At 36.0% G+C, this 17,041-nt stretch overlaps 1 protein-coding gene and 1 long non-coding RNA gene across 2 annotated transcripts; both read right to left on the bottom strand.

The window, feature by feature from the left end:
- Positions 1 to 1,292: 1,292 nt before the first annotated feature.
- On the bottom strand, positions 1,293 to 3,281 carry LOC115922160. Its single transcript, XR_004063345.1, has 3 exons — positions 3,263 to 3,281; positions 2,470 to 2,590; positions 1,293 to 1,534 (listed from the first exon to the last, which is right to left on the bottom strand). It is a non-coding gene; the product is annotated as an uncharacterized LOC115922160 (long non-coding RNA).
- Positions 3,282 to 8,096: 4,815 nt separating this feature from the next.
- Positions 8,097 to 15,378, bottom strand: LOC115922347 (fatty acid hydroxylase domain-containing protein 2-like). Its single transcript, XM_030981240.1, has 8 exons — positions 15,269 to 15,378; positions 13,786 to 13,890; positions 12,243 to 12,450; positions 11,255 to 11,373; positions 10,068 to 10,276; positions 9,277 to 9,549; positions 8,947 to 9,219; positions 8,097 to 8,244 (listed from the first exon to the last, which is right to left on the bottom strand). The coding sequence occupies exons 2-8, from the start codon at positions 13,861 to 13,863 to the stop codon at positions 8,097 to 8,099; spliced, it is 1,308 nt and encodes a 435-aa protein (XP_030837100.1). The 5' UTR covers positions 13,864 to 13,890; positions 15,269 to 15,378.
- Positions 15,379 to 17,041: the final 1,663 nt, after the last annotated feature.

Below are 17,041 nucleotides of genomic sequence, written 5' to 3'. Positions count from 1 at the left end.
GACAGAATAACAATGCAGAACTGAAAAATTGCATCAAGAAGAAAGTAAGAACTTATATCATCAAAGCAATATTTCCGCGTTGTTCTAAACTCTAAATTTTTGAAATACATAACTAGAGCCCATTAGAAGGATGGTTTAAGTAACCCACCAATTTTTGGCAGTGTTAGTTTGGCAGCTGGGTAACATTTTAGTATATATTTTTCTACTTAAATCGGGAAAACTATTTTTACTCGAAAAAAGAGAATGCATCTATAATTATGCATCCCTCCAAACATTCATGAGTCTCTAAGATTCAAAGTTTTCAACACTGTGCATTAGGCAGAGGACTTGCCTCTTGAGTTGAAGCTGAAGCTGAAACTGAAAGGGCCTGATGATATAGAGGAAATATCTTAAAGGTATTACAAAGTTTTGGGAAATTTTGAAAAATGGGTTGATAGTGATTCTTTACAATTTTGATATATTTGGATGCCCCTGTGGATGTATTAAAAGCACTAGAAATTTTAGCCCCTAAAATACCTACGGCCGTACAATAGTAGCTGCGTTCTCGGCTGAATCAGTTTGTAACTTCCACTGTTAGCTGGATTACAGGCGCACGCCACAACGCCTAGTTTTATAGCTTAATTAATATCTTGATCTTGAGAGGGAGCTATACCACATAAAGTGTTTATTATTTACAATTTCATATTTTTAGAGTCGATTTCGACCGCGACAACGATCAGTGAATATTGTTGGATCACATTATGCTTCCAATATGTTCATTCGAACCAAATTTAAGACCCCATACCGAAACTTTGTATTACCTTTAAGCTCATTATACTCTCTTACGATTACCGGAACAAGCCAAATTCAACTTATGAAGTCAAAATCACTCCTCAAATCAGTTTTGTTCTTGTGTATTATTTACTTGCCAGAAAATCTCCTATGCAAATACTTTGAAGAACAAAGTGCTTACACTGATAAGATTGCTTTTTAAGGGCACTTGATTATCTTAATGATATGCGTTTGAGGGCAAAATAGCTACAGTAACTACACTGAAGATAGTGTGCATAAGACATCAGACAATGTTATACCTCAAATTATAATAAATGTATACAATAAAATACCATGTAGATAAACATTTTGACAAATTTAATGTTGTGTAAGGGTTCAACAGATTATATGCAGAATGAGTTAGAACGCCTGCATCTCGGGAGATCAAAGTCAGATCATTTAACTTATGTGAGTCTCTGATGATTATATTGTGTTGTGTTGGATGATTTACTTCGATATTTAAACAAAAACATGATCTAGGTGACACAAGTGCTTTGTACTTAAAAATTAGAATTTACATATACGACATACCTAAACCCATTTTGACCTGATTTCCTTCGAAATAGTCATAGAAGTTTCCCCATTGTCTGGCTATGAAGTTCCCTGATGAAATCCAGAATGATTGGCCGTGGTGAAGAAGAGAGGTTCGAAAGACAGCACAGACTACAGCTAATGTAACAGCGAGAAGAGATAGAACTGCAGTCATCATGCTCGCTTCGTGCTTCTAAAGATAGAGTTAGAAAGGGAGAGTGGGAAATCGATGATTAGAAGAGAGAGAGAGGTGGGTTATAGTGATATACTAGTCTAACGAAACGCAGGTTTGGGCATCGTTTCGAACTGAAACTCAATAAAGAATCACGCCTAATCACGGAAATGTTGTGTGTGGACAGGGGGACCCCCTGGGGGAGTGTAACTAGTGTAACTAACTGGGCGGGGCTTAACGTGACCTCGAGCGAAATGAGACCAGACCTCTTATCACTATCGCGAAACTCTATAAAGAATCACGGAAAATGTTGTGTGTGGACAGGGGGCATTTTATACGATGATTCTTTAGTGACGACGTTTCTTGTGTGTGGACATCCTGGAATTTATACGATGATTCTTTATACGACGTATCGTTATAGAGTTTCGCGATAAATTGTTTTGTGTGTGGACACGCTGATAGAGTCATATAAACATACAGAACAAAAATTGACCTTGGGTTTTGTTTATTAGCCGACAGAGGTGAATAATTATATAACGCGACAGCAACCACTTAGGACAAAATTACTCAGGGCAATTTCAGTACCGGTACCTATATTATTGTATATCCCATAGAAATGTTCGGTTAGTACGCCATGATAAAGTTCGCACAGCTCAAAAGAAGATCAAGAAGGCTTTTGAAAATGCCTATGTCTTAAAAAAACATTACTTCAGACTGCCTGAAATCGGGCATGGGTGACTTCTTGATAATGGTTTTGGTGTCATAAGAAGATTCTCGAGTAATTTACCAACTAACATAGGTTTCCTTTTTACGGAAACACTCTTTATATAAATTGGATAAACCTCATCCCAAAACCGTTACAGTGGAGGTACGATCGAGTGAGAGTTTCTCTACATAAATCAATAGAACACATAAAATTCCTCATCAACAACAGATATCCCCATTTTACAACTTACCTTCGACTTAAAATTTTCGTCGGGGACTGTCTTGTCCTTTTCAACATGGCATCCATTATTCTCCTTTTGGCGACGAACCATGGTGATATATCATGGATGATTTCTTCGAATTTGTATGACTCTAAATTGAGAGAGACGATTTTCATATAGTAAATGTTTACTCCTCTTCCAGTATATACGGTTAAGACCATCAACGGCGTATCATCGTACCTTATAGAGATTGTTGGTTTTTCAAAACACAATACATGTATATGATTAATCAACTATACCAGCTAAAGTCTATGAAGTCTACATCTCCAAGCTCTGCCTTATGTTTCTTGGAATAAATTAGTATGTAGGATATGTGGTAAGGCCGTAAGGAATTCATTAAAAAAATCTGCAGCTTTTCAACTGTTCTTGTCTATATACAATTATACATTGCAAACAATATTGATTTTCGTCCTTCAAACACCACCACAACTGGTATTTGACCTGAACACAAAAAGAAATTGAAAATTGAATGGGATCACACGTACATCAGAAACACAACACATTCACAATACAAATACACTCAGTCGTACAAGTATACAGTAATAAGGAAAGATATATATCTGTTTACAGTGGTTGTTTCACTGGCCCGTAGAGTTGTTATCGCTAGTACAGTGTCATATTTTGTATAGCAGAATCCGCCATAAATTAACCGACGCTTGTGTCTTCTCTGTCTTCAGCATATATAGCACTGTTCACGTACATTTAACATGGTTATTATTATAACTGAAATTCACTTCATAACATAAACAAATAATTTACTTACGACTCTGAAGCGACGAGACTGAGCGATCGGCACTTATAAAACTGAACCCCTTGTGCTATGGCCCAACTCGTCACGGACGAGTTCTGTTACATAATAACAAACTTTTAACCGACCTTTGTCATCATGTGTATGAATTGTTGACATGATTATAACAGTCCTTGGTATACCAATCTACATAGGCTGTAATTGTATTCAGGGATGTTTTGTATAGACCTACGTATGTAGTACCCAGTTCAAAACAAATCAAAACTTGATATTTCAGGAAATTGTCAACCAATTTTCCTTTTAAGATGCTACGATCAAGTATATATAAAATTTGGAGCCTTTCAATATGTGTCGAATTGAAGCGTATGTAATAGTTTGTGATGGTATACGGTTAAATCTTAAATAGAAGTAGTTAATGATTAGTGGATGTTACTTGTTAGATTAGATGGGTACCAAATCGTGCAATATGTAATCCTATCATAGCTTTTTTTTAATTATCTAAAATGATTACAATACCTAAATTATTTACGTTAATGTAACTCGATTTAACTGAGTAAAAATTTATTCAGCAAAATAAGTAAATTCTACTTAAGATTCCGTAGGTAATATTTACTTAATAAAAATAAGGCAATTCTTTTCCTCAATTTTATTGAGTTATTTCGACTATTATTTTTTTACAGTGTACGTAAGAACGTAAATGCATCACGTGATTCAGTAGCGTAATATTGGTCAGTGGGTCAGTATGTTTTCCTCTCGTCCAATCAAATATCAGGACCTTCCTAAGCAATAACTTTCAACCAATCAGAAACTGAATAGGGATGCATACAGCGCTGGCGTTAGTTGCAGGGCTCAAATTAAATTTGTGTCCACGGGGGCTCTTCCAAAAAAAAATAGCCCCCGTGAACCTTCTCACGGGGGCTCTTTTAGTGCTGACGGGGGCTCTTATTTTAATACAAATTTCCATTGGATTGGTACCCATGAAACTCCTAAATTCCTTGGTATTTTATCATAATCATTTATTTAGGTCGGCATTCTCCCTCTTAGAAATTTACTTGTTACATAGCTGTATACTGTTATCCCCGTGATCAGTGGCGGATCGAGGGGGGCGGCCCGCCCGCCCCCCCCCCCCCCCGGGAAAAAAGAAGGGGGACAAAAAGGGGAATTTTCTTCTTTCTTTTTTTTTGAAAAAAGAAGTGTTCCTTTTCCCACTCGTATCACAGAGAAACAACAGTTTAAGTTAAGTCTAACGTTAACGTTAATTTGTTATTAAAATGTAGAGTATAGCCCTTGGCCTTAGGCCTAATTTAGGTCGTAACTGTTACTGTTTAAAAATCTAAAGTAAAACTAGACGGTTTTCATTGTTAGACCAAGTAATTGAGAAAAAAAAGTTTACCCGTCACTGAGACCAAGTCAATCAATCTTCTAGATCCATTATTAGGGTCTAACGTTAGTAGATATAAGGTAGATGCAGGCGCGGAACCAGCGGGGGTAAGCGGGCCTTGCCCCCCCCCCCCCCCCCCCCCTTCCGCAAAAGAGAGAGAGAGAGAGAGAGAGAAAGAGAGAGAGAGAGAGAGAAGGAAAAGAGGGAAAGGGAAAGAGGAGAGAAAGGGAAAGAAAGAAGAGGAAGAAGAAAAGAAGAGTGGGAAGAAGGAGATCGGGGGAGGGGGCGAAAGGGCCTTGCCTCCCAGGCTGTTGCCTCCCCCCAATAAAACAAAATAAGAGAGAAGGAAGGAAGGAAATGAAAAGAAAAAAGGAAAAGAGGAGATAAATGGAAGGAAAATCGAGGAAGAAGTAAAGAAAAGAAGGGGGATATCACTTGCAATTTTCCCGCCAACAAGTTGCGGATGGGAGTGAGGCAAAAGGCCTTTGCCTCCCCCGCCCCCGCTTAAAAAAAAAGAGAGAGAGAAGGAAGGAAAAGGAAAAAAGGAGAGCTAAAAGGGACCAAAAAAGAAGAAGAAGGAAAAAAAGGGTGACAAGAATTTCGATGCGGTGTTCGAGTAGAATTCTGTGAGATGATGATATACTTTCTCGTAGCTTGATGTGACGAAGTGTCTCTATCCAGATATCTGTTGATAGTATCATAAAATATAGAAGCCTGATATGACCTTCTGCTCGTAACCGACAAGTCACCGCATTAAAATTAAATTGCAAATAGTTTTCAACAACACGATGGTGGATGAAACTTTCTAATATTCGAAGATATATGACCTTCAGACCATATTGTTTCATTATTTTTTATTCAATCAATCAACGTCAAAGAATTGATTTATCATCGCACTTCAATTTATTATTTCACCTTTTAATGTACTTTCATTCTTATGCATCACGAAAGAACACTGAATTGGATTCTTCAATGTTTGTTTTGATTAATTTCCTCCTCTTTCCTTCTCCCTGTTTAATACTGATAACATTTTCAATTTTTCTTAATCAAGGCAAAATATTATTTTCATATTTTCTTTATGGAAGACAGGAGAGAGAGAGAGAGAGAGAGAGAGAGAGAGAGAGAGAGAGAGAATATGTTAAGTGAGAATTATCGAGTACAACTATGAATTGCATCCTTTTCAATATTATTCAATTCGCTGAAAATCTTTATTTTATAATTCCACGGGGGCGATTTTTAATTTTGCAATCGCCCCCGTGGACAACCTGATGGGGGCGATTATGGAGCTCACGGGGGCGAATCGCCCATCACCCCCGTTTATTTTGAGCGCTGGTTAGTTGCATGGAGATCGAAGACCATTATATTTCTGAGCTTTTCTATCTAACGGTTTATATTTTGATTTAAGATTCTTTTGACATCCTTATATTTTTGGATTCAATGATAATATTTTCAAATTTACAGAATGAAATCATATACAAAATTAAAATATACGTCAGTCAGTAGAAAGGGAAAAGAGGAGAAAAGAGTATGAGCATTCAGACTGATAAAGTCTTGAATGTAATTATATTTGATGGATAAAACATTATTGCTGCCTTTCGTGTTAAAAGTCAATTTGGTGCATAAGTTCATTATAAGTTCATTTTATCGGTCAATTAAAACAATATCATTAAAATGTATACTTTAAGTGAAATAAAATGGGTTTGAACATCGGCCTATTTTTTAGGTAAAAAACAACAACAACAACAACAAGCTGAGTATCGAACTCGATACCTTCCAATTACCAGGCGATCATCTATCCACGAGAGGTGCCTCAAAAGATGTAGATAAAATGTTACGACCACAAAAACAAAAATAAAACAAAACAGAAAACTGTGACAGCTTGAGAAGGTTCATATCTACATAATACTGATTGGTTGTGTAAAGATATTTAAAAAAGTAGGCCTACTTCTAAACAATAAACTATAAAGCCAATCATAAGCGGTCTACACTGTTACCCATAAAGTTGATTTAAAGTTTGTTTACCTCTTTTCATGAAATGATTGTGACAATATGATTTGTAGCCTACTTGACAGAAGAGTTTTTACATTTCCTCAGAGTTTTATTTATCAATCTTTTGATTCTTAAGATTGATCAATACAATTCTGAGAAGATTTAAACTTTATCTATCAAGAATAAATCATATTGTCACAATCATTTAATGAAAAGAGGTTAACAAAAAAATATTCCAACTTTATGGGTACCAATGTTTCATACAAAATGAGCACTGCATGAGTAAGCGTAAAGGTTAAATTGCAAAGTACGATAAAAGAATATATTTCAATATGAAATAAACAAACCCTCGGAGTGAATACAAAATTACTAAAAAAATTTGCAGTGTATCAATTTTTAATGGAATGGAATGCTTTAAGTGCTAAAAGATTTAATGTACTCCTTCACAAGGAGAAAAATGAAATACCATTTGAGATAATACGATTCAATAACGATAGTACAAATAATAGGTCCATTTATATAGCGCAGTTAATACTATATGAATATACTCTACTGCACTTAATACAAACTATCATGATTATTGGGCCGGCTGTTGCTGAGCTGCCAAAACAAGGCGCTAAAATATTCAAGGAATTTCTTCCTACCAGGTACACAATTACTGCACCTGGATGGAGAGTGGCAAATGCAATAAACTAGTACACGATTGCATAATAACTCTCTCATGTAGTCAATTATTTCAGCTTTATTCTATCAACAGTCTAGAGCTTCATTTCCTCTCCAACGCAATATAGGAGTTACAGAAAATTTGTAGTTATTTATTATTTTGAAGTCAAAAGGAAACTTAGTCTTAGGGTGAAAAGCAATGTATTATAAAACAGTATTTACTTGCATACATTCTGTTGGAATTAACAATCTCGCATAAATCTGAAATTTGGGGTTTTAAGATATACATGTACGTCTACTTAATATCTAGAACATTATGATTCATCCTCTTCGAGTATTAAGAAGCTCACAAATGATTACATGTACTTTGTAATATTTTGAGCATTACTATATATTATTTCAGTGCAAGATATGGTACATTGAGTTATCACCATTTTTTGTGGTATTTTTACCCTGCGATATATATTATTATTATTGGAATGCATGATAAATTTGAGTGAAAACATTGAATAGCCATGTATCTCGTAATTTTGGTTGTACAAAAAGAACACTCTGCATGTGTTTGTCTGTGAAGACTTGGTACGGTTTATTATCGAGTAAGTTAAATGGTATCAACATCAAGAATAACAACAAGAACACAATCATAGGAATAGTTGAGAGCCTTAGATAAACTAAAACACAAATTGTCCACATCTGACAGATCAGGCTTTATTCACGGTGTTGTAATTACTAACCATTATTTGCATAGTTTGAAAAGAAATACATTACGCAAAATCTTTTCATTTTTCCGTGATCACAGATTGACTTAAAAGTGCTTTATTTTGTGTTGTCAGGAATGACTTCGTTGAGTGGTTTGACTCCAAGAAGGGCCTTGTGTCTCTGGAACTGTTTGGATTTCCTGAAGTTGACATCCGTCCCGTGAAGCCAGTCCAGGATGCCAAGTACACCATAGTTGTTATTGAATCTGAACGAAGAAGAAGAAGGAATTGCAGACCAATTATTATCAAATTTGAAATGTAGCTTCCACGACCACCCCTTAAATGACTATTGTTTAAAACTTTACCCCCTTACAGTCACGACGGAGTCGGGGAAACGGCACACGGCAGTGCCATTGATTAGACGAGTTTGGCCATCCTGGTTTGAATTGGCCACAATATATAGCGACTACTGCTTTATTGAGCAAGCACGAAGCAAAATAATATAAGGCATATTGTGACCGAGTGAAACCAAGTTGGCTAAACTCTGTGTATAGATGACTTTGTCGGAGGCATTGTCTTACTAAGTGGATGTAATATATAAACGAGCAAAGCGATCTAAGATTAGCTAGAAAGTAAGCTGTGGACGCAAAAATGTAATGTGTAGGAAATGGTGAGTATTCTAGGTTCATTTTTTGTCAGTTCTTTTTGCTTATGAATAGTTTGTTTCATTTTGATGTATGCTGCCGAATGAATAATGATAACATGGATGAAAAAAATGTCAAGCAGCCTTTTGTATTTTATTACTAATATTTCCAATATACAGAATAGAGCCACATCATGTACTAACATATCAAATAAATTCTACACGCATGTGATAGCAAACACAATGAATCACGGACTTGTATTTGACATGTTATGGAAATAAAAACATACAAACAAACAGTGAATGAATGAATACGTGTACTTACTTTAGATGGTGATAGTCATGGAATTCTGGTGATGGAAGCAGTGGAAGATGGTAGCCAGAGTGAGTGATGGTTGTTACGGTGAGAGCAAGCTGGAACCATAATGATGCTACAAGCATGTGAGAGCCAGCAATGACCACACCCAAAACCGCGGGGAATGTGTTGGAGAGGAAGCTCTCGAATGGATGACTGTATAAGGACACCAGGCCGATAGGCGCCGTCCACTCGTGGTGTATTTTGTGGATTCTCTTGTACAGCCATGGATGATGGAGCAATCTGCGGATTTACAGAGAGAAGATGAGAGGAGGGGTGTGGATGAGGAATGGCACTCACTTGAGATGGTGGTAGTCGTGAGCTTCTGGAGACGGGAGAAGGGGAAGGTGGTATCCGGAGTGGTGAATCATGGAGACATATTGAGCCAGCAGGAGCCAGATGTGGAAGGTGAGAAGATGAGAGCCTACGAGGAGAGGACCGGTGATGGCTGGGAGGGAGCTGGCGAGGAGGTTCTCCACCGGGTGGGCGTACATGGTGACTAGACCGATGGGTGCGGTCCATTCGTGGTGCATCTTGTGGACGTTCTTGTAGAGGAAGGGGTGGTGGAGCAACCTTCAGAAGGAAATTTAGTAAAAACTCTCCAACTATACAGCTGCTCACGATTGCACTGAAGATCTTGGGTTTGATTATTTGTTAAATTATAGCGGAAATGAATTTTATCTTTTTAATAGACAGTGATGCGAAATAGATAGTAAGGTGTTGCATCATAATATAGGGAAATGTTGAAAGATAAAGACAGATGTTTAAACATGAGTTAAAATCAAACCTACAAAGATAAAAAGGAATGGAATGATTATAAGAACATAATACAAAATAAATCATGGAGCCGAAAGGAAGACTGGATACGGAAGTGAGAGAACAGATAGAGAAAATTAATCAGGGTTAGGCAATATTTCCTGTGGTATAATGGTAAAAAAAAAAGTTTATCAGCAAATTGCAATTTGTGAGGACTCCCTTGAATCCTATTTCGATTTTTTTTCTTAGAAATTACGAAATGCACTCCCTGTTTTTAAACACTTCAAAGTAATTAAAAGCAAAAGCTTGAAGAAAAAAAAACCTCTTGTACCCACCTGTGACTGTAGTAAAACCCGATTTCTTCCACTACAACAAAGACAGCCAGATGATAGAGGGCGGTCTGGAAGGTTGGTAGCTCCTCGACAGTGGATCCGCATCCTCGACGTACTGCAGCATAGTAGAGCCCGATCAGGATGGGCACATTGTAGATGGTTTGGTTCAGGAAAACAGTCCACAAAGTTCGTCGCAACTTGTCTGCCGGAATCTAAGAAAAGGTTGAATCAAAATTAATGTTACCTCAGTATTATATGAATCCTTTAACATGACTTAATGCGCATATTATGGTACAGTATACGGAATTGTATACCATATGTTGTCAGAGATAAATTCCCTTTACCATAATTATAACTGCCTAAACTTGAGAAACTCAACTACAAATTGAAGTAATAATGTTGTATAAGAAGAATATCGGTGTATTGTTTGTACATGTCTCTTTCTTTTAGGTTCTCTTTGTTACTGTTATATTTTGCCAGTTTTGCATTACTTAAATAATATCTAACCAAGTTTGATCCTAATTTGGCTTCAACTTCGGTTCAACAAACTATTGCTATATAAATATATACAATGAAAGATAACACTCTGGTATTATCTTTGAAGTAATGTATGCATACGTTACATCCCAACGTCTGTCAGTAAATGTATTTGTTCTATGAACGAACATATAAATAAGTTCATTGTAATCATATCAAGTGTGTCGATTGTAATCGAACACCGATAGGATTTTAGATACAATATATAGAAAATAATGACATTGTTGATCGGTAAAGTCATTACAGTGTTGAGATCATGTGATCCCACTGTCTTCAATCATGATGACAAAACAAAAAAGTTTGCTTATATATCTGTCAGCTACCATTCATCAAGTCACCAACTTACTTGCCATCTAATGATAAAGGATTTATATAATGTATAATGATGCAAAAAATGTAAAATCTTTATTTCGGAAACTTCACAAACCATCTAATTGGTTAATATAACTGAATTTCATGACTTCAAAACTTCTTCCAGAAGTTCTGGCCTTTCTGAACATAGATGAAAATAATAATGTATTTACATAATAATTATGTATGTATTTTAACTCCTTGAAAATCAAGATTCGTAAATCGTAAATAAATTCTAGTCAAATTAGAATACACAAGTACATATTACTCATCTTATCATTTTTAATGATATCCCTTAATACCTCGGTTTGATCCAACTGCACTTTGTATTTGGTGATGAACTTGGGTCTACCAGTCAGGTCTATGATTAAGAACAGTCCTCCTAGCAACCAATGCTCCAGAACAGACAGACAGTGAAGAGCTTGGGAGTCACAAGAAGCACAGAAAATAAGAAATGTGAATTTGATCAGAGGTCTGGCAATCATTACTTATCATCGTTTTCCAAGCTTTAACTGGATTGAATACCTGACATAGTATGGCGGTAAAGCCATCAAGAGGCTTACAATAATTATTGTAAGTCTTGCGGCAGATAATCTAAAGAAAGCCACCTACAGGTAATTCTTTCTGAATGTACCCTGCAGGGAGACAGCGTCCATTTTGGGAAACAGTTTTTGAACTACTTTTTGAATAAATCATTTGACTAACTATTTTGTATTAGTTTAACTATCCAGAATATTTTAACATCATGGTTGACTGATATTTAATATCAACCTTTAAATCTATAACATGTTAACCACAACAGCAAGAACAAGAACAACAATAATAATAATGATATTAATAATAATAATAATAATAATGATAAAAAGATTAATAATAATGATAATAAATAGATTGATGATGATAATAATAATGCTGTATATTCAGGGAAGCCTCATCAGCTACCCCAGTTACAGTTACCCCAGCAGTTGCCAGGTACCCATTTGCACTTGCGCGGAGAGCTACAATTTTTAGATAAAGCTATTAATAAGCAGGAAGTTTGCCAAATCTTTCGTAGACATGGAGATAACCCAAATCTTAAAATGGAAAGCAAATACTTCAAAGAACAAAGTGCTAAACTGATAACACGATAATGAAATATTATCGCAGTAACAATAAATTGCAATAATATTAATCAAGATGAACGTTGAGAAGAAGAATATTATGGTGCATCGTCATGGTTAAAGCATTTTAGAAAAATTGTGTTTTGATGAGATTCCCATATACCGACATAGAAGGGTTGTCCATACTTACCTATCCCCATTTTGGCAAAATTTCCCTCAAAATAGTCATAGAAGTGTCCCCATTGTCTGGCTATGAAGTCCCCTGATGAAATCCAGAATGATTGACCATGGTGAAGCAAAGAGCTTCGGAATGCAGCACAGAATATTGCAAACATTACAGCTATGACTGACAGGATGGCAGTCGTCAGGTTGGCTCCTTGCTTACCGAGATGCGGTGACTAAATAGAAATTAAAGAGTAAGAAGAAAGACAGAGATAGAAAGAGAGGGAGTGGAAGAGAGAGAGAGAGAGAGAGAGAAAGGGAGAAAGAGGGAGAGAGAGAGAGAGAGGGAGAGACACTCAGAGAGAGATAAATAGAATAGAATAGAAAGGTTTTATTGAACAAATTCCATCGTCGCAGTCTTACAACTGAATTGCCAGTGGAATACAATTGAAAAGTACATGTATTTACAAGTTAAAAGTACAATAGTCTTAGGTCTATGACATAATATATATATATATATATATATATATATATATATATATATATATATATCATATTACATCTCTATATCAAAATTCAATAAGTATGGAAAGAAAGAAGTGATGAATGAGGAATAGGAGCAAGGAGCAAGAATCAACAACAGGTGAGAGAAGAATGAAAGGAAAAGAAAGGAAGGGTAAGTAAGAGGAATATATCAAGAAAGATGAGGTGAAAAAGATGTGTAATGAGCCTTCTATTAATTAGCTTTAAAATGTACAGATCCTCATGGCTTGTACAAAGAAAGAAAACAAAAAGCAAATTAATACAAACAGGTTAAAGGTTTGAAAGAAAGAAAAAGACAACAAGTTTTAGAAAAACGAGGCGATATAATTAGAGAAAGCAATAGAGATAGATGGAAGAGGAGAGAGAGAGAGAGAGAGAGAGAGGGGGGGGAGAGAGGGGGGGGAGAGAGAAACAGAGGGAGAGAGAGAGAGAGAGAGAGAGTGTGTGTGTGTGTGTGTGTGTGTGAAAGAGAGAGAGAGAGAGAGAGAGAGAGAGAGTGGGAGAGAGGGAGAAGTGGGAAAATGGTGAAAGTGAAATGGGAGAGAAATCAAAGAAACGGGAAAAAGAAAGAAAACATAAAAAGAGATAAGGATAACATGAGGTACACAATATATAATGAAAGATAGAGAAATAATTAGAGAGGCGTATAATAAAAGAAAAGAGCAGCTAATATACAAGAATATAGACGAGGGAGGTAGATAGAGAGCGAGAGAGAGAGAGAGAGAGAGAGGGGGGGCGAAAGAAAGGAGGGAAATATATATAATATATTTATATAGAGAGATGGGGTATATGATAACAAAAATCATGAGATGGATATAATGAAAGAAAAGACACACATAATAATTATGCTCGACTGTCACCAGTACTAATTTAGAGATGGTGTACACAATAATGTAGGTTATTTTTAGAAACTAAAGAAAATAAAGCCAGATTTTTAAAAAATATCGGAAATGTTTGTTTACAGAAGAACAAATCGCAATAATCAGTTATTGTTTTTTCTCTGACGTTTCTCCTGGCGTTTCTCTTACCTTTAGCTTTACATTCTCATGTGGATCTCCTTTGTCTCTTTCCAAATGTACTCCATTCTGCTTGTGGTGATTAGCCATGACTGCTCACTTGCTTGTTTGTTCTAACTATGAACAGAAAATTGTGAGTGTGGAAGCACACACACAGCGTTATACTCAAGTCAGATACCAAGGCAGTGACAAATCATGTGATAGAATTCAATGGTAATGGAGGCAATAATCATAATAGGCCTGATTCACAAAGGAGGTTTAAATTTAACCCATGGTTTAAACATAAGCATGGGTTATGTAAATGAGGGTTTAAACCATGGGTTAAAATGTAAACCTCCTTTATGAATTCGGGCCTATTAGTCCGATAGCAGAAACTTTGGAAAAAATCAACCTTTGGCAATTTGCATATCATCGACCATTACCTATAACGTTAAATCCAAACGTGGTTTCTGTGGAATATACATTATAGGGTATTAAAATTGCCCTCTAATGTCTCTCGATAAGCTTTGCGATTGTGTTTAATTGTTCATGGTTAAAAATCGAATAGTCCGAATATTTATATATTCTGTTTATGTATAGCGCATTTGTATGCGTTTCCAAAAATAGATTATGTTTGCATGGCTTCTTGCTCAATTGATCGATTGATTGATTGATTTTTATTCGACAAGCTTCCAATATACAACAATATACAATAATAATAATAGATCAAAATTAAGTCAGCTTGAACAGGATAACCCACGAAAGCTCGAGAGCTTATTTCCGATGGGGTCCCCTACACTGCATGTACAGAATGAATAAGTTAAAATAGTAATATTTACAGACAGATAATAAAATTCAAAATAATTACTCACAATAATGATAATAATGATAACTGATGATAGAAATGATAATAAGTACAAGAAGAAAAAGAAGAAAGAGCAGAAGAAAAAGAGGAGGAGGAAGAAGAGAAAAATAAAGATTTTGTAGAATTTCTATAACGTACAAAAACTTCAATCATATAACATGTCATTCACTTCTCTTTTCTGACTCTCAAGTATTAGGTATTCCTTTAATTTCCTCTTAAAATGAGCATAGTTTTTTTTTACTTCCTTTATACCATTGGGAAGTGAATTCCAATGTTTTATGGCATTGTAATAAAACGAATTTCCAATACTACCTACTCTTTCTAGTATAGTCAAAGTTGAATCGGCTATTTCTTGTATTATAATCATGTAAGTCAGTAACAAGATCGAAGTTGGATCGAATATAATGATTCGACCTAGTATGATATCAACAGTGCTGGCAAAATATAACAATCTACTCAACATTCAGCACGAATACAACGCAACCACTATTATGTCCCAGTCGTTCCAAGTTACTATAGCACACAGCACAATAAACAAAGTATCTCAAATTCTTACGTATATTATTACCGCGTAATATCGTATGCCCGTTGAACAAATTAATATACATTATGAAATTACCAAATGAATTATAGAATCTGAATTACTCTTACTTTTTATTCGGAAACGAAGAAAGATTTGATATTCTGGTTTCTGATACGCAGTAACTGCACCTAGTCAACTTGTCTGAAGCAAGTGGAGGCCTTCGGCTAAGTATTTATACATGAACCATCACATTAATAATCGACCTTTGGACTTTGTGAGCTTACTTAGCCTTTCTATAGTTTCTAACCTTGACCCAAATTCACTTCTATAATCGAGTTTGAATATTAATAGTATAATACAAAGGTTGCTCAAAAATGAGTGCAAAGCACTTTACCCCCCTCCCCTTACTACCACCACCAGCCTATAATTATATACCTCATAAAGACAATGCAAAATGTTATCTAAAATAAATGCAACATAATAGAGAAAACACAATATACAGTGGCGTAGCTAAGTAGTAAAAGACTAATCCGTGACAATTTGGAGTCCTCTGTTGAGCAGTGGCGCAATTAGCAAAAACCTTTTTTGGAGGGGGGGGGGGGGGAGAAAGAAACCTCGGAAAATCATGTAAGCCTAATTTCAGCAACATCAATTTGAAAATCATTGGTATCGAATTAGAAGTAAACCACGTTTGAATGTTTTTTTTTGGGGGGGGGGGGGGGGCAACTGCCCCGAGCCCCCCCCCCCCCATCTGTACGCCAGTGCTTTTGAGTGAATTCATTTTTTTCCAACATCCGAGTTGAGAAATTATAGTAGTTTGAAGCTCTTTGCTTTTATCACATAGACTCTATATCACTAAATTTGTATTTTATGAAATAAACCGGGAACTAAACACCCTAGATAAGATAAGATATCATGTATGCGGGCACCTCGCTGCCCAATACATGAATCAAAAGTCATATATTTAGTCACCTCGATCCCTATAAAAAAAAAAAAAAAATAGACCTATAATCATATAATGTTGAGGGTTTAGTAAGATATTGACCTGACTCCAGATCATTTTGGAAGAGTCGCTGTCTGGGCATTAGCAAAAGAAGTACATTTCAAACTAGCAATGCAGTGTGAAAAATAACTTCGCACTGGCTGATTTTATTTGTTATAAAGAAGGGGGAGGGGCCGGGGAGGGGGGGGGGGGCAAAACAGGGTTGTTGTTTTTTCTCATTTTTACCACATTACGAACAAATTTGGCCCGTGCCGACAACTATATACTAACTCACCGTTAAAAAGTGCTGCATATTTTTGTCATTATATGTAAGTATTGTTGGGGCCCACGTTACCAAGTTTGATTATAGGTCTGAATGATAACGATAATGATAACGATAATGATTAATAAACCATAATCCTCTCAAAGCGGCAGCCCTTGTGAATTAGCAGCCGGCCTAAAAAAAAAAATCGGCAAGCGAATATACAAAACAGAAAGGAGAGTATTACTACATGCATGGCAATTTAAATTTGAAACTAACACTAAATAGCCAAGTCGTCAATGACCTATAAATTGTGGCGTATGGATCAAATTGACATAAAAAATTGTTATTTCAGTCGATAATGTGATCCAATCTCTTGTAGACCTAAGGTCAGATAATGTATAATAAAATATGTGATACATGTATTATGGTTGGAAACTTGTGGGGCAAAACATCGCCGAACAATTATACAATTATTATATTGCGTACGCCAAGGGCAAGGTGGCGGGGGGGGGGGGGCACGGCCCCTTTGTTGCCCCCTCTTGCCCATGCATGCACTGCCAGCTACGCCTATTTCTGTTTTACCTTTTGACTTACAGCACTTGTAGAATTAAATAGAATAATTGGGCTAACTTCAATGTTCGATTTAAATATGTG

This window comes from Strongylocentrotus purpuratus, unplaced genomic scaffold, assembly GCF_000002235.5.
Source record: "Strongylocentrotus purpuratus isolate Spur 01 unplaced genomic scaffold, Spur_5.0 spur5_scaffold_11, whole genome shotgun sequence".
NCBI classification, from domain to species: Eukaryota; Metazoa; Echinodermata; class Echinoidea; order Camarodonta; family Strongylocentrotidae; genus Strongylocentrotus; species Strongylocentrotus purpuratus.
The sequence above is the reverse complement of the archived record's forward strand: the minus strand, read 5'-3'. Positions and strand labels throughout refer to the sequence as shown.

Coding starts and splice junctions, on each gene's coding strand:
- LOC115922347 (XM_030981240.1), bottom strand. CDS start 13,863: ATGGCTAATCACCACAAGCAGAATGGAGTACATTTGGAAAGAGACAAA. Junction 9,550..10,067: donor GGGTTTTACTACAGTCACAG/GTGGGTACAAGA, acceptor TTCCTTCTGAAG/GTTGCTCCACCACCCCTTCC. Junction 9,220..9,276: donor CACGACTACCACCATCTCAA/GTGAGTGCCATT, acceptor GTAAATCCGCAG/ATTGCTCCATCATCCATGGC.